Source organism: Trichomonas vaginalis, chromosome V, assembly GCF_026262505.1.
Source record: "Trichomonas vaginalis G3 chromosome V, whole genome shotgun sequence".
NCBI lineage: Eukaryota > Parabasalia > Trichomonadida > Trichomonadidae > Trichomonas > Trichomonas vaginalis.
In genome coordinates this window covers 13437530-13457934 of record NC_067207.1, presented here as the reverse complement: position 1 = coordinate 13457934, position 20405 = coordinate 13437530, and the positions used below count along the sequence as shown (strand labels likewise).

The window sequence follows — 20405 nt, the reverse complement described above, 5'->3', positions numbered from 1 at the left end:
TTTTAAAAAACTAACTTTATTTTTTCTATCTTAAGGAAATTCTGTATAAAATTCTTGAGTTTTGTGTGTTTTCTACGATGTTAGAAAACAGGTTAGAAAACGTGTTAGATCTAACATTCTAACATAAACTTTATTTTTGCTGAATTCATGAGTTTTGGTTGAAAGAATACGATGGAGCCAAAAGTGGCTCGACCTCAAAACAAGCATTTTCTGTATAAAATTCATGAAAATTCAACAGGTGAGAAAAGTGGTTAGAAAACGTGTTAGATCTAACATGCTAACATAAAAGTATTTTTGTGCTATGTTTTCTGTATAAAATTCATGAAAATTCACGAGGTTAGAAAACAGGTGAGAAAAGAGGTGAGATCTCACCTCTTCACCTAAACATTATTTTTCAATACTTTTTCAGCACTTTTCCGTAGTTATATATGAAAGACAATTCGAGATAAAAGTCATAGTACAATGGAATAATATGTTGCACACCATTTGTTGTGAACCAAACTTGAAAGTCAGAGAAACTGTTACTAGGTGGTTCGTAGAATTTAGAAGCAAAGTCATAAAAGTCCTTACCAATACATAGAAAACTATTGTTGCTTGAACTGAAACTTGCATGACACATAACATTTTGAGGGTCAAACACGTTTCTATAAACTGTCAAATCTGCTGGTGGAAGTATAAATTTAAATGGACCATCTGGTGGTAATGGTTCGTTCTGGTTTAGTAACCGAAGAAATTGTGCCCAAGAACGTTTGTCTACTTCCCAAAATAAAAACTGTGTATCTCTTGGAGGGTTAATTTCAATCTTTTGAAATGAAACGGTGGAGTTCATCTTGTCATATTCTAGTTTCAGATAGTATGTTCCATTTAGTAAAGAGTCGTATTTTTCTTGAAATTCCCAATAATATTTGTTCATTTGAGTTTGAAAGTCATTTAGAGTTTTCTCAAGACTTTCGTCTGAACGAACTGTAAAGATTCTCATTTCGTCAAATTTGTCTATTAGACCATCAGAACCTTTATACTGCCCATGAAAATATACTGCGAACATAAATGCGTTAGTTCTTTTTGAAAACAAAACTCTTCTAAATCCTATTGCCTTTGCATCTGAAGGACTTTGAAGCCAACGAATTGGATAGTCAAACCTGTATATTCGGGATGAAATTTCTTCATCTGATATTGTCCTACCAGCATTTGTAAAGATATAGTCTAACGGTTTTGTATCTGCTACTTTTGTTCTTTGTTTTTCAACCTGAAGCATTTAATATATGTAAAAATATATTGTTTTAAAATGGTATGCCATATAGCTTCTTGAATTTGTTAAGAAGTATTTGAACGTTTTTTCCATCTGTATCTCTAGTGTTTACATAAGCATAGCCCGCCTTAGTAAAATATACTTGTAATTTCCTATAGTTTACGCCGGTATAAAAGTAGAAAGAGTCTTGTTCTTCGCTATAGTAGTAAAACTCAAACGTATGCTTGCCATAGTCTGTAATTTCAATTGTTTCATCTTCTAGTTCGTCGACAAATTCGAATACAATATCTCTAAATTTGCCTATGTTCTTATTGTTTCAGAACGAGTGACCCAACGTAAGTTTTCAAGTCTATTGTCGTTTCTTATATGGTTTATATGGTCTACAAAAGGTAAATTGTTAGGATTCAGTATAAAATGAGTTGCAATGACAACATGTTTAAGATAGTGTTTTCCACCCATCTTCATAACAGCATATCCGTTATTTCGCTCCCATTCGCTTAAAACTCTTTTTGTCTTTTTGTTTCTGACTTCAAATGACTCACAACAGTGAATTTCATATTTCTCATCTAACAAACAAGTTTCCCAACGGTCTTCTCCAACAAACTCAGCGTACATTTCAAATAAAATAAAAAAATGTCACTTTTTTAAAATAATTTTTTACTTCATGCAATGCTCACTAACATCGAAAGGCATGTCCATAAGACGTTCTTCTTCTAACCTCTCTAGTCTGTTTGGATAATTTGCACGTGCTGTTTCCAAATCCATTTCGTAGCGAAGACCAGCCAGTTTGTCATAGACTTTTATGGGTCTTCCCTTCCTATATTTAAAATTCTTCGAAACTCTCCAACCATATCTTTGCAACTCTGCTTTTATTCTAGCAGATTTTCTATCCATTCTATATGGGGGCATTTTTATAAAAATAAAAAAATATTTTTTTTCTTTACTTTACATAACCGCCTGCTGCCATAAGTCTTTGACGCCAACCCATACCAGCTAATGAAGGTTGACTTGGTTTAGTTTGGAAACTAAACTTTGGTTTTGGTTTATCTTCAGTTTTTGGTTTTTCTTCTTCTATCGGTTTTTCGTCACTTTTCGGTTTCTCTGACTTTACCTCACCTGCAGGAACAGTTGTGTCGTCAACATCTTCATAAATATCATATGCCATTTGTTTTTGTTTTCCTTTCAACTTTTTGTGTTTGTTGTAAAGTTTAGAATATTTCGACTCTAAGTCAATGAGATGTTCTATAATGAACTGTTGGTCAGTGAAGTAAACTTTTCCATCTGTTGTCTCTGCGGCTCTTCAGACTTCAATATTTTATTTGTGAGAGTCTGTTTCTTTTTTGAGATACTAGCCGTTCCATTTCTATGAAAAGTGACTTTGTAGTTAGGGTTTGTATTTCCAGACCTGGCACTTTCTATTATTGAATTTTTCTCTTCATCTGTAAGTTCTTTGACAGGTTTTGACAATGGTTCTGAACTTTTTGTTTGTGGTGTCAAATCTACCGTTTCAACTTCTTCGGTCATTTCAGGTCAGTAAAAAATTTTAGTTTGGTTTGTTTTCAACTGGTTGTTGTTGTTTTTTAAGTCGGTCTAAAACTTCCTGAGGTATAGGAAGAACTTGACAAACACGTTGTGTAACTGCTGGAAGTCGACAAAATCCATCTTGAACCCATTTGTCTCAATGCTGTATTGTTCATTTCATCTCAGTAAAAAACTTTACATTCCCCAAGTTTGAGGTGGTTGCGGTTGGTTATTGTTTACCCACTGTTGTGCATGGTTATATCCTCTGTTAAAGAATCTTTCACCTTGGTCCATATAGTGTCTGCTTGGTTATAGTAGTCCATTTGCTTTGTTATAATAGTTTCCTGCTTGTCTTCCTACATTGTCCATCCATCCTTGAACTTTTCCTCTTGTTTCAGGATTTGGAATAAGATTTGCTGCATCTCGTGCTACATCCCAACCTTTCTGTACAGTTTGTATAATAGGTTGTGCTTTCTCTTTAAGTATACCTAATGTACTCAAAATCTTCCTTCCAACTCCAAATACACCTCTGGCTATTGTTCCCACTGCGGCAAAAATCTGGATGCAACTCCTGCTAATGCGCCAAATAAACCCATTTCTTATGGGTTAAAAAATGACGAATCCAAACAAGACCCCTATGTTTCTAAAGCGACAAAGAAAGCACTCATGGTAAAAATCTTTAGTTCAACACCAAATGCTTGGTTTATGGATATCTTGGAAAACATTCCGAGGTATAGAGAAGATGGACCACCATACTGGCTAATATTTGTCGGTCAAAACACAAGATACTGTGAAGCCATACCATTACAGTCCAAAAATATTTTAGATATCTTAGCAGCTTTGACAATATTCGTTGACAAATACCATCCAACAAAACTGACATCTGACTGTGAAAGTTCTTTCAAATCAGATGATGTAAAAAACTATCTGCGTTTCAAAAAATGTAAACCAATATTTCATTGTCGACCAAAACCATTCTGCTCTTGGTGTCATTGACGGTTGTATAAAAATGTTAAGAGACTTAAACCAACCACAAGGTGGTGAAGCAAATGAAATGTCATATGACGACAAGTATAGACACTTCTCCATGGCAAAGATGAGACAAGTTTTAAATATTTACAATAGCCGTAAACAAAAAGGTTTGGGAAACCACTCCCCCGAAGAAATGAAAAACAACCCTGACTTAGAGAAAGACTATATATTTAATAATTTAGTCAAAGAGACAAACAAGAAAGAATGCCGGGCTTCAAACTTAAGAAAGGCGACAAAGTAAAAAATAGAAATACCTAAACGCGACCCATATGAAAATACTATTGACTATGACAACAATGGGAACCCGACAGGTACTCACATTCGTGTTCGTAAAAATAGAAGAAAGTATACAAGAGAATATTATGAAGTTTTAGGCAAACATGGCAAAATGTACACACTGCAAGCAGAAGATAAAACTACTATTGTCAGACCTCGTTTCAAACTTGTCAAAGTTCAAGGTGGTATACTTTCAAAGACAGTTCCTAACAAATATAAGACAACTCCTGACGAATATGCTAAAGAAGTTGAAAATGACGACTAAGCATTTCTATACCATGCGTAAACTGTCATGTAAGGTGGCATGTAGTCTTTACTTTGTCCCGTTGTTTGCGTATATCCCGAAACGCGATGTGTATGGTTTCCATCTCCCTGAGTGTTACCCCAGAAACAATTTATAGCAAACTGAACGTTGTCTTTAACATCATATCCTTTACCTTTTTTCATTGCTGACCAATCCCAAAAATTATGCTTATGCCAACCTGCTTGAGATGTACTTAAATCTATGTAGTGACTATGTGCAGGTAAATTTTCACCTGAAATCGTTTTACTTCCACCTGTTTCCTTTGAAGAGTTTGCACAATACAAAAACCTGTCGACTATTTGAGTCCAAGTTCCAAAACCCAGAACTGTTTCTGGTCTGGTAGAGTTCATTGACGTATAAATAGAGCCTATAGGATATAATGTTTGAAGCATTTCTGTCTTTAATGTTTGAAGCTCTGTTTTGTCTGCTTTCTTGTCATATAAATCTTGAGCAGTGAATTTAGTATTATATTCATCCTTCATGACATAAACATCTTTACATCTAATGTTTTTCATCGTCGTTATGTCGTCATCCGATGTTAAACCTTGTGGAAAGTTAGGAGGTTTACAATATATTGCATCCCCACCAGTTTCTTCAACCGTTCCTTCAATACTTTCTATAGCAACAGTTGTAAAACTTGTATGTGTATGAGTCTTATTTGCTTTCTTCTCTAACTCATCGTTAACATAAGTTTTATCTGCTTTAAGGTCTAAACATCCTGAAACCCATCCTGTATCGGCTTTAGTTTTTAAAATCTTCGATGTCCGTTCATGGTACCAGTCAACCCTTTCTATAATTTCTTTATCTTTTTCATCCACATATTCCTTATCCGCCTTCTTCACTAACACACTAGCCACATATTCCTTATCTGCTTTCTTTTCAAGGCTAACGTTTAAGTCTGTTATTTCAGATATAGAATGTGTATGAGTCTTTTTAGAATATTCGTTTTCAGCTCTTGTCACTTCACTTGACATTTTATTGTCAACATATATTTTGTCTGCTAGTTCAGGATGAGTATGTTCTTTTGTTGCATAAGCATTGTTAGCTCTTTCTTCTTCTTTTGCTATTGCATCGTCTACATATTCTTTGTCAGCTTTGTTGTCAACATCTGCTTTCAAAAGAAGTTCATTTATAGGTTTCTCGTTTAAAGTTCCTTTTGTTGGATTTATACAGACAGTATGGTTCTTATTGTCTTGAAACAGAAACTCATCTGTCATTGGGTTTAATGTCAGTTTTAAGTTTCCTTCTTTCAATGACTCAGATATCTTAGAATAGTTTGAAAAGTTTGTTGTGTTCTTATTTAGAGCTTGCATAATGAGTTGTCGGTTGTGTTGTATTTCTCTCATGGAAGCAATATCTTTCGACATTTTTATTCTAGATAAAATATGCTTTCAATAGAAAAAGAAAATTCAAGAGTTGCTACAACTAAACCATTAGATGAACTTTTTACTAATGTCGGTCAAAAGTTTGAGACAGAGACCGTAAAGCATGAAGGCTATCGTTTTGACTACCCATTAAGATGGCTAAGAGACCCATCTGTCACAAAAGCTATTGGCTTTCGTAGAATGAAGTTCATTTCAGAAGCCATACATGGTTTCCCATTTACGGTCGGTTTTGAAGTTCGATACTATAACAAAGAAAAACGTATGTATGAGAAATTTGAACAGGGAAAACTTTTACAAGTTAGTTTGCTTGTAAACTTAGAAACAACTCTTCAAGCTTTTCAAGAAAAAATAAACGACATCTATCTCGAATATGCAAACCAGTATAACATTGACGAAGGAGAGTACCATCTCGATATTATTTATGACAGGAAAAATGCAACTGTTAAAATCAATAGAATAGAAGACCTTGAGAAAACGTTTATATTTCTACAAAATATAACAACTTGGCATGGTATAGATTTTTGAGGATGTTAAATCAGCCTGCAGCATATCCAGTACACCCAGACTTTTATGAAGTCGAAAACCCTAATGGAACATATGAAAATGTTTTCGACCCAGCTGCTATTATTGTTCATGCTTCATTTTCTGGCGCCCAAAACTCTTTCTTATGCTTGGCAAATGACTTTTACGAAAAACCTACAAAGTTATACGAACCACCAAGTGGAAGTATTTCAGACTTTCAAGTATGGTTTACTACAGATGGAAGAAAAAGAATAATTCCATTATACCATGTGTTTTACTTAGAACTTAGTTTCATATACAACTACTATCGAACGGTAAAAATATAATTTTTTAATACGGTTGAGGTGTTGGATTTGGTTGCCAACTAGACTGTGGTGCAGGTTCAGGCTGTTGTATAACAGGAGCTTGTTCTTCTGGTTCAGGGTCTTTAGGTATAATACCAACAAACTGACCTACCCTTTTACCAATATTTTTGACACCGTTCCAAATTCCTCTTCCTACGGTTTTTATTCCATTCCATATACCTCTTCCAACATTTCGAAAGAAGTTTCCTATCTTACTGAAGAAACCCATTTTACTATATGTAAAAATCTAATGTCCGCCTAGTCTCTTACGTTTCCTGCTGAGTTCCATAGCATTCTTTAACTGGAGCTCATACATTCTGTTTCTCCTCTGATAGAAAACATATTCTGGGTCAACTCCTGTGTTCGCGTCATCTGCATAAAGTTGTTTATATCCCACTTCAGGGTTTGTATAAAACTCTTTCCATCTCATATTTGCATACCATGGTGGCAAACCTAACGCAGCGTCATTTGACATGGCAGTTTGCATTTGTACATCTGTTGGCACTTGACCATAGTTTGCCATTGCAGTTTGTATTCTAACTTCATTTGGAATATTCTCTGGGTTTGGTTGTCCAGGTTGCTGTGCATTCGCTAAGTTCTGTGCGTCCATTTAATATTAGATAAAAATATCTCTTACGAGTACATATACTGAACATTTGCAGGCATTGGTTCATCTTCATATTCTCTGTACTTTTCTGCCACGTCAAAGAAATAAATGACACAATGGAAAAAACCTAAAACAAGTAGTCCGATTTCAAACCACATTTACTTACTAATAAAATTTCTTTATTGTGACACTTTCTCCAGTTTATAGGACCTCTCTCATATTCTATCTTGTCATATATAAACTCATAGTCATGTATGTCCTCTAACCATCTCATAACGGTTTCCAAACCACTTTTATCGGATGTAAAGTAAAAGCATGGATGGTTATGTAAAACGTCTAAAGTTTCTAAAGAGTCTCTCAAAGTCCAGTCTACTTGGTATTGAAAATCCCATGTGTTATAGAACGGCGGGTCCACTATAAAGAAAACATTTTCCTTGTCTTTATATTTTTCATACAAATCTGTCCAATGACATCTCACAAACTCTATACCCTCAATATATTTTTCTATGTCCTCTTTGAAAACATTTGTATAGTTAAGATATAAAACTTTTGACATAAGTGTTTCAATGTCATGAACTCTTATAGAACCACTATATAATAGTCTAGCAGATATACTATCCCAGTCTATATATTCTGCTTTTTTCAAAACCTCTCTCACAATATTTTTGTTATCTAATGGTATACGTTCCATCTTACCTATAGGTATCTTTTCTTTTAACTCTTTCAATATATTGTTTGTGTCTGGAATATGTTTGAGACGGTCCATATAGTTGTCGAAGTCATTGCATATAATCTTTGAGTCTGGGAATATTATATGGCACAAATGGGATATATAGAAACTTCCACCGAACAAATCTACAAATGTTAGACCATTCGGTAGTTTCTTAAGTTCTCTCAATATAATATCTTTACATCTACTCTTATTTCCAAAGAACGGTAACGGTGGTTTTGTAAAATTCATTTATATATAATAATAAAAATGTTTTTTCCTGAAAAGTGACAGAAAAGTGACAAAACATTTACGAAGAAGTCTTGACAAAACATTTACGAAGAAGTCTTGACAAAACATTTACGATGAAATCATGAAAATTCAAGAGGTGAGAAAACAGGTGAGAAAACAGGTGAGATCTCACCTCTTCACCTAAACATTATTTTTGTCTGATTTTACGAAGAAGTCTTGACAAAACATTTACGAAGAAGTCTTGACAAAACATTTACGAAGAAGTCTTGACAAAACATTTACGAAGAAGTCTTGACAAAACATTTACGAAGAAGTCTTGACAAAACATTTACGAAGAAGTCTTGACAAAACATTTACGAAGAAGTCTTGACAAAACATTTACGAAGAAGTCTTGACAAAACATTTACGAAGAAGTCTTGACAAAACATGTACGTTCATGTTTGACAAAACATGAAAACATATATAATTTGTGAAAAGCGACACATTATATATAATGTTTTCGACCCAGAAGACTAACAATTTTTCCGAATAAAAACTTCATTTTTTACTAAACATCATCAGGGCTAGAAGGCACGAAGTGCCTGGAAGCCCCACTACCTTTTTTTTTTTTTTTTTTATGTTAATGTATAATATATGTAATTTCTGATATTATATGCTGATTCTAAAAAAACATTAATTTGATTTTCATAAATTTGAGTAGGTGCCAAAAGTGCTTACTCTTAAACAACCGTCGGATTTCCGGGTGAAATCGTGACACACTTTCGTCTTTCGTAGGCAGTGGTGGTTGTTACAAAAGGTAACTTCGAATGTAGCGTGAAATCTGCAAAAAAAATTCTGAAATTTGAATGGAGAACACAAAAATTGAATAGTTTACGTCAATAAAAAGGAGAAAAATGAAGCCAATGTGTCTCGAATCTAGGACTTAGAGCAGCAATCCCACTGTTTATCAAATTACACTACATGCATCTCTCACCTCAGTGAATGAGATCAACTATATGATAACTTTTTCCCCATTATATTCTTGTGGAAAAGTGACAAATAGCAACTTTGACCCTCTCTCCATAAATTTCGACAAAAAATGTTCTAAATACTATATATATTTTATAAGCATATTGAAACATCCTTATTATGGACTTTGCCAATTTAGGTCCATGAAAATTCAATATAGCACAGTAAAGCCGCAATACCCATTCAAAATCACTGACAGTATTGTAATCTCAAAATTTGATTTTAAGAAAGATCGTTTCTATTCATTCTCGTATAAAACTATCCCCTATGATTTTAACTCTGAAAAATTACTTCTGTTTTAATATTTCTGCAAAACTATAAGTCTGTATTGCTGATGTTTAGATATTTTGCGTAAAAATCAATAGTTTGCAAGCAATAGATGTTGTATTTTCTATAAAAACAAAGCATATTTATTCTAATTCGAAATCAAATTCAATTTGATCATTTTTCTTAAATAAAAATCAAAGATCTTCAAATATTTCGCACGGTCCGAATTCAGGAATCTTATCCAATTCTGAGTACATCAGAAAATTGTCATCGGGCATCGAAGATGTATCGAGATCAAGATTTAAATTTGATCCTTCGGAGTCTTTACAAGATTCGTCTTGCTCTTTTGCCTTCTTTTTCATCATATTTGCCTTTTCCTTTGCTTTAATATCTGATTCATAAGCGTAAATTGTAAGATTAGAAGTAGAAAAGCAACCCTTGTGGATATTAAATTTATTAGTCTTCTTTGTATAAGTGCATAAAATAATTTGACTCGGCGAATCAAGGATTGAAATGTATCTAATATCAGGATTTGAAGCCTTTAGAATTGATGCAACTTCTTCATAGTTTTTATTTTTCTTTAAGGTACTTAGCGCTAAATCAAAATAATCTTCCTTTACTTCAGGGTGATAAGTAGGAAGACGAGAAGCATTGAAAAATTTGGTGTTTGTAAGAGCTTCTCCTATTCCAAGTGCCCATGTTTGCTGAATAGATAGTTCTAACATGAATTTATATCTCTCAGTTTCTCGAAATGAAATAAATGGGATACCAAAATACCTGAGTGTTCGGCAATATGAGAATACAATTGAATCATATACATCTGAATCCCGAACATAATTATGGGCTTCAACACCAAAATTATGACATGCTGCAATCGATGACAACAAACTCCTTTTTTCTGCACGGTTAAGTTTCTTCTTTTGGACAATGCAGATCAAGTTTTTCATGTTCTTCATATGATTTTGGAAATATATTTTCAATTGAATTGAATATGAAAATGAGGAATTAATATGAGGTTCCAAATTGATTAAAAAGAATAAAAATCATATTTTGAAAACAAAAAATTGAGAAAGTAATAAGTCAAATAATTTAGTTAAAATTATTTAGATAAATCAATAGGTAAATATTCATAATAAACGACCATAAGAAATACAATGAATTGAAAATTTGAGGTTTTTGTGTTGAAAAGTTTGGCGGAGGTTTTTGTGATATGGAAAAATGTTCGTTGCTCAATTATCTCACTATTGGATGGACTTTTATCGAGCGAAATTTTGGCTGTAAAGACAATTCTGATATTGGTAACATGGTGATAAGAACAAATAGTCAGTTTGCATGGTTTATGATGAGATAATTTCGATTTAAAAAAAAACATAAAAATTGATTTTAATGAGCGATTATATTTGAATATGCTCTCCTAATTTGAAGGAACTGGTTAAATCATGAATTGATCATGAATAATTTTTTTTCGAAATAACAATTATAATTTCATATTCATTATAAGTTGAAAATATATCATAAAGACTTTATGAATGATAAATTCCTAAAAAACAAGTTAGTTTGTTTCTGAAAATAATAATAATAAAAACCAATTTAGACCCAATAATTTTTAGCGGGATAATTGAGATGTTACGATTGAATTAAAAAAAAAGCGGTAATATATTTTTACAATGATGAAGAGGCTGGCAACCTCTGAGTCAAAGCACTTGTTAATGCAATGATGAAGAGGTTGGCAACCTCTAAGTCAAAGCACTTGTTAATGCAATGATGAAGAGGCTGGCAACCTCTAAGTCAAAGCACTTGTTAATGCAATGATGAAGAGGCTGGCAACCTCTAAGTCAAAGCACTTGTTAATGCAATGATGAAGAGGCTGGCAACCTCTAAGTCAAAGCACTTGTTAATGCAATGATGAAGAGGCTGGCAACCTCTAAGTCAAAGCACTTGTTAATGCAATGATGAAGAGGCTGGCAACCTCTAAGTCAAAGCACTTGTTAATGCAATGATGAAGAGGCTGGCAACCTCTAAGTCAAAGCACTTGTTAATGCAATGATGAAGAGGTTGGCAACATCTGAGTTAAAATACTTTTCCCAGTGTGGGAGTAATTTGAAAAAAAAAATTTAGTTCATATATTGAAAAAAACAAAAGTAAAAATTAAAGTTTATAGGTTGTGTTTTGATGAGCTAATTGTTAAGATATTGTAGTTCTAAAGAAAAATTTGAGTTTCGAGGAAGTTTCTCGACAGAGGAAACTTTCATATCGAATGTTGCCTCTGTCGAGATGTATGTGACAGGCAAAGTGCAATCACCTATCAATATTGCACTTTGCCTGTCAAAAGTTCCTCGCATCTCTTGAGGTGTGAGGAAGTTTCTCGACAGAGGAAACTTTCATATCGAATGTTGCCTCTGTCGAGATGTATGTGACAGGCAAAGTGCAATCACCTATCAATATTGCACTTTGCCTGTCAAAAGTTCCTCGCATCTCTTGAGGTGTGAGGAAGTTTCTCGACAGAGGAAACTTTCATATCGAATGTTGCCTCTGTCGAGATGTATGTGACAGGCAAAGTGCAATATTGATAGTGATTGCACTTTGCCTCTCCAAACTCTCAAATATGCTTCTCACCATACATCAAACGGGCAAATTTCTCCTTAAATTTCTCTTTATTTGAAAGGTTTTCAACAAAGCTATACCTTAAAAATCTGTGCTTGTTATATCTGATCATTTGTGTGTTAGGGGAGGTAAATTTATTCCACTAGAGCAAATTTTTTCCGAGTTTCTCATTCGATGAGAAACCTCGGAACAACTCTTCAATAGTGTAATGAATTTGTGGTATTTGTCCTGCAAACAGCGAGAGAACTTGTCTGTAATTCGTTTATGATGAAGTTATCTGGATGTCTCTCAGATGAGGAAGGAAGTCCAGAAAACTTCACCATAAGTTAATACTTGTGTATTTCTATGACTCTCTTCACGTCAGAGAATGTAAATTTACTCGAATAGGGCAAAGTTCTGCTCAAGTTTCTCATTTGATGAGAAACCTCGGAAGAACTTTGCCCTAAGGTAATGTATATGTGATTGTTGGCCCGCAGAGAAACAAGGAATCTGTTTGTATTTCGTTTATGGTGAAGTTCTCGGATGTTCTCTCAAATTATATGGAAAATCAAGATTTCACCATAATTTGTTGTAGTTGTGATTCTCTGGCTCTTTGCCGGCCAGAAAACTAGAAAATAGTTTATAGTGGGAGTATGCTCGATGAATACCTACTCACTAAAAATATACGTTATTTTTTGTTTTCCTATGGGAAAATAGTTTTGATTTTTATACTATCGTATGCTTTGTTATTGCATGAATTGTCTATTTTCTTAATAAAAACTCATTTTTCCGTGTGATTCTGAATCAATGCATTCCAAAAAAGCGTTTTCCGCCTTTGAAACGTGAAAACACACATTGCATGAAGAATCAGAGAAGATTTTCTAACTCGAAGAATTCCAAAAAAAACCAATTATAGTTTTTTTATCGTGAAAAATTTACTTTTTAACTACGAAATTTTTAAAACGCGATTTTTTTGGAGATTTTTAGAAAATTCAAATATGATAGGCATGTGTTATTTTATGTGCTCTATGAGTTTATCAGCTTAATTTGGAGTTATTATCAAATTTCAAAAGTCTAAAAAATTGAAAGATAGAAAATCTTCTCTGATTCTTCATGCAATGTGTGTTTTCACGTTTCAAAGGCGGAAAACGCTTTTTTGGAATGCATTGATTCAGAATCACACGGAAAAATGAGTTTTTATTAAGAAAATAGACAATTCATGCAATAACAAAGCATACGATAGTATAAAAATCAAAACTATTTTCCCATAGGAAAACAAAAAATAACGTATATTTTTAGTGAGTAGGTATTCATCGAGCATACTCCCACTATAAACTATTTTCTAGTTTTCTGGCCGGCAAAGAGCCAGAGAATCACAACTACAACAAATTATGGTGAAGTTATCTTGATTTTCCATATAATTTGAGAGAACATCCGAGAACTTCACCATAAACGAAATACAAACAGATTCCTTGTTTCTCTGCGGGCCAACAATCACATATACATTACCTTAGGGCAAAGTTCTTCCGAGGTTTCTCATCAAATGAGAAACTTGAGCAGAACTTTGCCCTATTCGAGTAAATTTACATTCTCTGACGTGAAGAGAGTCATAGAAATACACAAGTATTAACTTATGGTGAAGTTTTCTGGACTTCCTTCCTCATCTGAGAGACATCCAGATAACTTCATCATAAACGAATTACAGACAAGTTCTCTCGCTGTTTGCAGGACAAATACCACAAATTCATTACACTATTGAAGAGTTGTTCCGAGGTTTCTCATTCGATGAGAAACCTCGGAAAAAATTTGCTCTAGTGGAATAAATTTACCTCCCCTAACACACAAATGATCAGATATAACAAGCACAGATTTTTAAGGTATAGCTTTGTTGAAAACCTTTCAACGAATGAGAAAGTTAGGAAAAACTCTACCTTATAAGATCAACTATAGAATTCATAGCTCTTTGAATACTAGGAAACATTAATGCAGTAGTTTAAGGCAAAGTTTTTCCGAGATCTACGAAGGATAGAGAGATCTCGGAAGAACTTTGCTCTGCACAAGTAATTTCAGAATCTATGGTCCTCTAAGGACCAGAGGACGGTAATGTAAAAGAATGATGTCAATAACAGATAAATAATAGCCTTAGAAGTTCAATACGTGCACAGTTTGACTACATTGCCCTAGTAGTTAGACTGTACAGGTATTGTACTTCTGGCCTAAAAAATCCTCATTGAAGACAATAGGTAGAAACTCAAATTGTTGATAAATATCCCAAAATATCATAAGAGAGCCCATTATTGTTACCTGGCTCCTTCCTGGCTTTCAAAGTCTGTAAACGAGAAGTCTTGGCTCTTGTGGTAATTGCTTCCAAGAGGTTTACTCAATTCGAGTAAAACTATAAACCCTGTAACTGACATGTACTTCCTTGAATGGGCATTAAAAGTAATTTAACCTAACGAATAGTAACATGACCACTATTTTGATGACTAAGAAATGTAATTCATCAAATTGGCAGTTCGATGAATGATACCATGCAATCAACAACTGGTTTGTTACAATTTGGCTTGATTCATCAAATTGGCGGTTTGATGAACCGAATATTGTAATCCAGACTAGGTCAGTTACAATTTGGCTTGATTCATCAAATTGGCGGTTTGATGAACCGAATATTGTAATCCAGACTAGGTCAGTTGCTTGTTGGTCATAGATAATAATGACACCTTTCAGTTTTTGTTAAACATCTCAATTATCCCGCTAAAAATTATTGGGTCTAAATTGGTTTTTATTATTATTATTTTCAGAAACAAACTAACTTGTTTTTTAGGAATTTATCATTCATAAAGTCTTTATGATATATTTTCAACTTATAATGAATATGAAATTATAATTGTTATTTCGAAAAAAAATTATTCATGATCAATTCATGATTTAACCAGTTCCTTCAAATTAGGAGAGCATATTCAAATATAATCGCTCATTAAAATCAATTTTTATGTTTTTTTTAAATCGAAATTATCTCATCATAAACCATGCAAACTGACTATTTGTTCTTATCACCATGTTACCAATATCAGAATTGTCTTTACAGCCAAAATTTCGCTCGATAAAAGTCCATCCAATAGTGAGATAATTGAGCAACGAACATTTTTCCATATCACAAAAACCTCCCCGAAAAGTTTTATCTAATTAAATAAAAGGTACATTCACTAGGCGATAACAGTAAAATGGGATAAAAATAGGATAAATAGCATCCCTATATAGTGCCTAACAATATTTATACGGGCCAAAAAAATTTGGCTAGAGATTTGGCGAGTTAGAAAACTTAGAAAATTGAGAGGGATTTTTATTTTTGAATTTTTTTGGAAAGTTAAAATTGCGATTAAAAATCGATTTCCGGGAGAACTAAGCATCTCATCATATATTTAAATCGATAAAAATATTAAATAATAGTTGAATAGTATAACTACGTGAAATTATGGCTGAATATACAGAAAAAATGAACATATTTGACATTTTTGAAAATTCATACGTTAGATGGTGACAAACTCATAAACTATACTTTAGCTAAGATTGATATATGGTTTCAACAACACATGGTTAAAATCGTAAAAATATTTTAGATTTCAAAAAGATATATATGGTAATATAATGGAACAGAGTCAACAAATAGCATGTAAAATATGTTATAATTAACTTTTTATTAGATCTAATAGTATATATCGAATGGTTTCCAGCTTTATGGTTAATTATTTTCTTTTCGAGCTTCTCTTTAACTGTTGTATTAAGGTTGTAAATTTTTGATGCTAGAAACTATGGAATCTTCTTTGCTGCTGCATTTTTCTTGAGAGTTCTTGCAATTTCGAATACATCTGCGCATTGTATGAAATGGGGGCTTTAAAATATCTTGAATCATAATAGGACTGCTTTTCCAAAGGAATGCTTATTTGTAAATCAGAGAGTTTCAAAATTGAGTGCAAGATTATCATCATAACTTAATAATTTTGTAGCGTTTTTTAGAAAAATGCTACAAAATTATCATTCTCAATTGAATGATGAATCGAAAGAATTTTGTAGCGTACGATTATTTTCCCTTGAAAAATAAATTAAAAATTTTTGTATATTTAATCATACTGTTTAATGAGCATCCTAATTTACTAAAAATAAAAAGACGATAGAAAATATTCAAAAAACTTGATGGCTTGAGATAGTCTTTTCGAGGAGTAACTTTTTCAGTGAATCGTCGAACGCTATCCACTCTCATAACATGTCCTCTTAATGTCCAAGGATATGCAACTTTTATCCCCATATTCATTGATCTTCCAAAATTTCAATATCAAATTAGGCTTCAAAGTTCCTAAAACTTTAGCCATGAATAGGATGTCAATCTTAAAGTCATTTCCTACCTCCTTCATACATGAAATTAAGAATAAAAGTTAATTTTTTAAAGTTTTTTAGTGATAATTTTTCAATGGAAAATAATCGTATGCTACAAAATTTTCGATTACTGATCGGGTGAGAATTTTGATTTTGGTGCAAAAAAGGAAGACAAGCTATTAACAAATCATTTACTGTTGTTCATCAAAAGAAGAAAACTTTGATAACAACTAATGATGATAAAATCAAGCTATCTTTTAATATTTTAAATTGATAAGACATTCAAAATATTTGAATGGTTTAAAATATTTTCTTTTAATTTCTATAAGATATTATCATGATTATATAATAAAATTTAAATTTTTATTCAAAAAGGCAATATTTCAAACTTTTAATTTCAAAAATCTTAATTCTGCAATAAGTGTATTTAATTGTAGCAAATTTAATGATCCTTCGTCATGCTTAGCAATTTGGAACTCATAAATTAATGATTTCTTCAAGTAAAATTCTGCATTATTTCAAAAGTCAATAATTCTCTAGTAACTTTTCTTCAAACCCTAACCATTATATTATAGGTATAATGGAGAATAATTGCAAAGAAAGATAGCCGAATTTACTGGGTAGTTCTTGTGATGCGAAATAATTGCAAATTAACACCTAGTTTTAACAGCATCAATCTCTTTTTGCTCTCATTTAAATGCATTCACACACTTTAATTTTGAAATATAAGAGTTTTGGAAATTATCAAATTTATCTGCTCAAATACTATAGATCTTCATAAGTGTTAATAGAATCATTAGCCTTACATATAGTGTTTAATATAATGATGCACATTATACTGGGATTCATTCCTTATTCATCTAGTTATTATAAGATTTACAACCCCATGAAAATTTAAAATTTTGTCAAAAATAGTGAATGTACCTTTATTAAATATTTAATGAAATATTGATCAGTTTAGTATAAAATGTATAAATGATATTTGAATTTTGAACTTCAAAAAAATTGGATTTTATATAATGTATGTGATAATCTGCATAAATTAGAGCATAATATTATCAGAATTTTGACTATACGACTCGATCAAATATTTTATTTTTGAAAACATTCAATTAGAAATTGTTGGCATTATTACAAAATACTAATATAGGACTTAACCAAATGACTTCTATATTAACTGTTAATTCAATTCTCATTCAATTCGAAACTTAAAAAGAGATAATTTAATAAGAAATAATTTTAAACTCTTTTTTATTGAAAAATCAATGAAATAAAAATCGTTGAATTTCAAAAACTGACAAATTATCCCGTCGGATCCGGATCTCCTCAGTGAATTTCAATGAATATTCACTTTGCCACTGCAACATTCATAGCCTCCGTCAATAGTATGACAGATCAAGTGGAGAAAATTTGCATTTAATCCAAAACTTTCAAACTTTGAAATTTCATAGTTGTTCATTCATTCAATAAGATATATACATTTATCACACCCCTGATTATTTTTGATATTTTATGATCTTCTACTACTCTAACTGTAATTATCGCTCTATATCAAAATTTAAATTCGCCTAGATTTCATTTTACACAATGTTCAAGGGAATCTTGGCTTAATTTCAGAAAAACAAATACGTCTGTATATGATTGACTAAGAATACTACTTTTATTGAGTAATGAAAAAAGCTTAATTTGATAACTAAGTATAATTGAGTGTTAAAAATAATTAGACTGTTATAGAGAGTGGTGTTTGAAAAATTGAATTATTATATTTTCATGATTCAAATCAAATATTTCAAATCATAAATTCTATACGCAATATCTCATATCAATCATTAAGAATTGAATCACACACAAAAATATTTCATTACATGATCTCAGAGACATATATGTCTAATATCAATAAATAAAAGAGTTTCTTTGTTCATCTAAACTTAGGATTATATTTACTAATATAGCCGATTTGAATACCCAGAATGGTTGTTTTTAATTATCAAGGATATAAAGATGAACAAAAAAATCCTCGGATTCGACTGTAGATTTTTGTTCATGTGCGAGCCCATTAAGTCTATTTATCATTTGTATAAAAATCCTTTCCCAAGTGGGAGTTAAAAATTTGCTGAATCTAACAAAAAAAAATTAATCTGATTAACCGAAATGAAAAAAAAAAAAAAAAAAAAGGTAGTGGGGCCTCCAGGCACTTCGTGCCCTCTAGCCCTGAAGATGTTTAGTATAAATGAAGTTTTTATTCGGAAAATTGTTAGTCTTCTGGTGTGAATTCGGAGGACTCTTCTTCTTCCTCCATTGCTTCTGGGAAGAAGCCTTCTTCTGGGTCGAAAACATTATATAATGTGTCGCTTTTCACAAATTATATATGTTTTCATGTTTTGTCACTTTTCTGTCACTTTTCAGGAAAAACATTTTTATTATTATATATAAATGAATTTTACAAAACCACCGTTACCGTTCTTTGGAAATAAGAGTAAATGTAAAGATATTATATTGAGAGAACTTAAGAAACTACCGAATGGTCTAACATTTGTAGATTTGTTCGGTGGAAGTTTCTATATATCCCATTTGTGCCATACAATATTCCCAGACTCAAAGATTATATGCAATGACTTCGACAACTATATGGACCGTCTCAAACATATACCAGACACAAACAATATATTGAAAGAGTTAAAAGAAAAGATACCTATAGGTAAGATGGAACGTATACCATTAGATAAGAAAAATATTGTGAGAGAGGTTTTGAAAAAAGCAGAATATATAGACTGGGATAGTATATCTGCTAGACTATTATATAGTGGTTCTATAAGAGTTCATGACATTGAAACACTTATGTCAAAAGTTTTATATCTTAACTATACAAATGTTTTCAAAGAGGACATAGAAAAATATATTGAGGGTATAGAGTTTGTGAGATGTTATTGGACAGAGTTGTATGAAAAATATAAAGACAAGGAAAATGTTTTCTTTATAGTGGACCCGCCGTTCTATAACACATGGGATTTTCAATACCAAGTAGACTGGACTTTGAGAGACTCTTTAGAAACTTTAGACGTTTTACATAACCATCCATGCTTTTACTTTACATCCGATAAAAGTGGTTTGGAAACCGTTATGAGATGGTTAGAGGACATACATGACTATGAGTTTAGATATGACAAGATAGAATATGAGAGAGGTCCTATAAACCGGAGAAAGTGTCACAATAACGAAATTTTATTAGTAAGTAAATGTGGTTTGAAATAGGACTACTTGTTTTAGGTTTTTTCCATTGTGTCATTTATTTCTTTGACGTGGCAGAAAGATATAGAGAATATGAAGATGAACCAATGCCTGCAAATGTTCAGTATATGTACTCGTAAGAGATATTTTATCTAATATTAAATGGACGCACAGAACTTAGCGAATGCACAGCAACCTGGACAACCAAACCCAGAGAATATTCCAAATGAAGTTAGAATACAAACTGCAATGGCAAACTATGGTCAAGTGCCAACAGATGTACAAATGCAAACTGCCATGTCAAATGACGCTGCGTTAGGTTTGCCACCATGGTATGCAAATATGAGATGGAAAGAGTTTTATACAAACCCTGAAGTGGGATATAAACAACTTTATGCAGATGACGCGAACACAGGAGTTGACCCAGAATATGTTTTCTACCAGAGGAGAAACAGAATGTATGAGCTCCAGTTAAAGAATGCTATGGAACTCAACAGGAAACGTAAGAGACTAGGTGGACATTAGATTTTTACATATAGTAAAATGGGTTTCTTCAGTAGTATTGGAAACTTCTTCAGAAGAGTTGGAAGAGGTATATGGAATGGAATAAAAACCGTAGGAAGAGGAATTTGGAACGGTGTCAAAAATATTGGTAAAAGAGTAGGTCAGTTCGTTGGTATTATACCTAAAGACCCTGAACCAGAAGAACAAGCTCCTGTTATACAACAGCCTGAACCTGCACCA

The 20405-nt window shown here is 32.5% G+C and overlaps 7 protein-coding genes and 2 pseudogenes across 9 annotated transcripts, besides 7 other annotated features; 1 reads left to right on the top strand and 8 right to left on the bottom strand.

Annotated features, from left to right (window-relative positions):
- Positions 1 to 5749: part of a mobile genetic element that runs on past the window's edge.
- On the bottom strand, positions 395 to 1255 carry TVAGG3_0329870 (uncharacterized protein; the record flags this gene model as incomplete). The annotated part of the gene is made up of 1 exon (XM_051230398.1): positions 395 to 1255. One exon carries the CDS (start codon positions 1253 to 1255, stop codon positions 395 to 397), a length of 861 nt encoding a protein of 286 aa, XP_051100128.1.
- On the bottom strand, positions 1281 to 1864 carry TVAGG3_0329860 (annotated as a pseudogene). Its single transcript has one exon. A coding segment is annotated over exon 1 (584 nt).
- TVAGG3_0329850 (phage tail repeat-like family) lies at positions 2190 to 2414 on the bottom strand (the record flags this gene model as incomplete). The annotated part of the gene is made up of 1 exon (XM_051230397.1): positions 2190 to 2414. One exon carries the CDS (start codon positions 2412 to 2414, stop codon positions 2190 to 2192), a length of 225 nt encoding a protein of 74 aa, XP_051100127.1.
- On the bottom strand, positions 4340 to 5749 carry TVAGG3_0329830 (phage tail repeat-like family; the record flags this gene model as incomplete). Its single annotated transcript, XM_051230396.1, has 1 exon — positions 4340 to 5749. The coding sequence occupies one exon, from the start codon at positions 5747 to 5749 to the stop codon at positions 4340 to 4342; it is 1410 nt and encodes a 469-aa protein (XP_051100126.1).
- An 870-nt stretch (positions 5750 to 6619) lies between these two features.
- TVAGG3_0329810 (serine threonine-protein phosphatase family) lies at positions 6620 to 6862 on the bottom strand (the record flags this gene model as incomplete). The annotated part of the gene is made up of 1 exon (XM_051230395.1): positions 6620 to 6862. One exon carries the CDS (start codon positions 6860 to 6862, stop codon positions 6620 to 6622), a length of 243 nt encoding a protein of 80 aa, XP_051100125.1.
- Positions 6863 to 6880: 18 nt separating this feature from the next.
- Positions 6881 to 7221, bottom strand: TVAGG3_0329800 (annotated as a pseudogene). The gene has a single exon. A coding segment is annotated over exon 1 (341 nt).
- A 312-nt stretch (positions 7222 to 7533) lies between these two features.
- TVAGG3_0329790 (phage tail repeat-like family) lies at positions 7534 to 8201 on the bottom strand (the record flags this gene model as incomplete). Its single annotated transcript, XM_051230394.1, has 1 exon — positions 7534 to 8201. A coding segment is annotated over one exon (668 nt), but the record flags the coding sequence as incomplete, so codon positions are not given.
- A 1317-nt stretch (positions 8202 to 9518) lies between these two features.
- TVAGG3_0329780 (uncharacterized protein) lies at positions 9519 to 10442 on the bottom strand (the record flags this gene model as incomplete). The annotated part of the gene is made up of 1 exon (XM_001299485.1): positions 9671 to 10432. One exon carries the CDS (start codon positions 10430 to 10432, stop codon positions 9671 to 9673), a length of 762 nt encoding a protein of 253 aa, XP_001299486.1.
- A 226-nt stretch (positions 10443 to 10668) lies between these two features.
- Positions 10669 to 11103: a mobile genetic element.
- Positions 10669 to 11103: a terminal%2Cinverted (terminal inverted repeat of MuDR-N3_TV transposon ID:TVAGG3_0329770).
- Positions 11104 to 14796: 3693 nt separating this feature from the next.
- Positions 14797 to 15229: a mobile genetic element.
- Positions 14797 to 15229: a terminal%2Cinverted (terminal inverted repeat of MuDR-N3_TV transposon ID:TVAGG3_0329760).
- A 23-nt stretch (positions 15230 to 15252) lies between these two features.
- Positions 15253 to 16053: a mobile genetic element.
- A 525-nt stretch (positions 16054 to 16578) lies between these two features.
- Positions 16579 to 17364: a mobile genetic element.
- A 2459-nt stretch (positions 17365 to 19823) lies between these two features.
- On the top strand, positions 19824 to 20186 carry TVAGG3_0329730 (uncharacterized protein; the record flags this gene model as incomplete). Its single annotated transcript, XM_051230393.1, has 1 exon — positions 19824 to 20186. One exon carries the CDS (start codon positions 19824 to 19826, stop codon positions 20184 to 20186), a length of 363 nt encoding a protein of 120 aa, XP_051100123.1.
- Between the last annotated feature and the right edge of the window lie 219 nt (positions 20187 to 20405).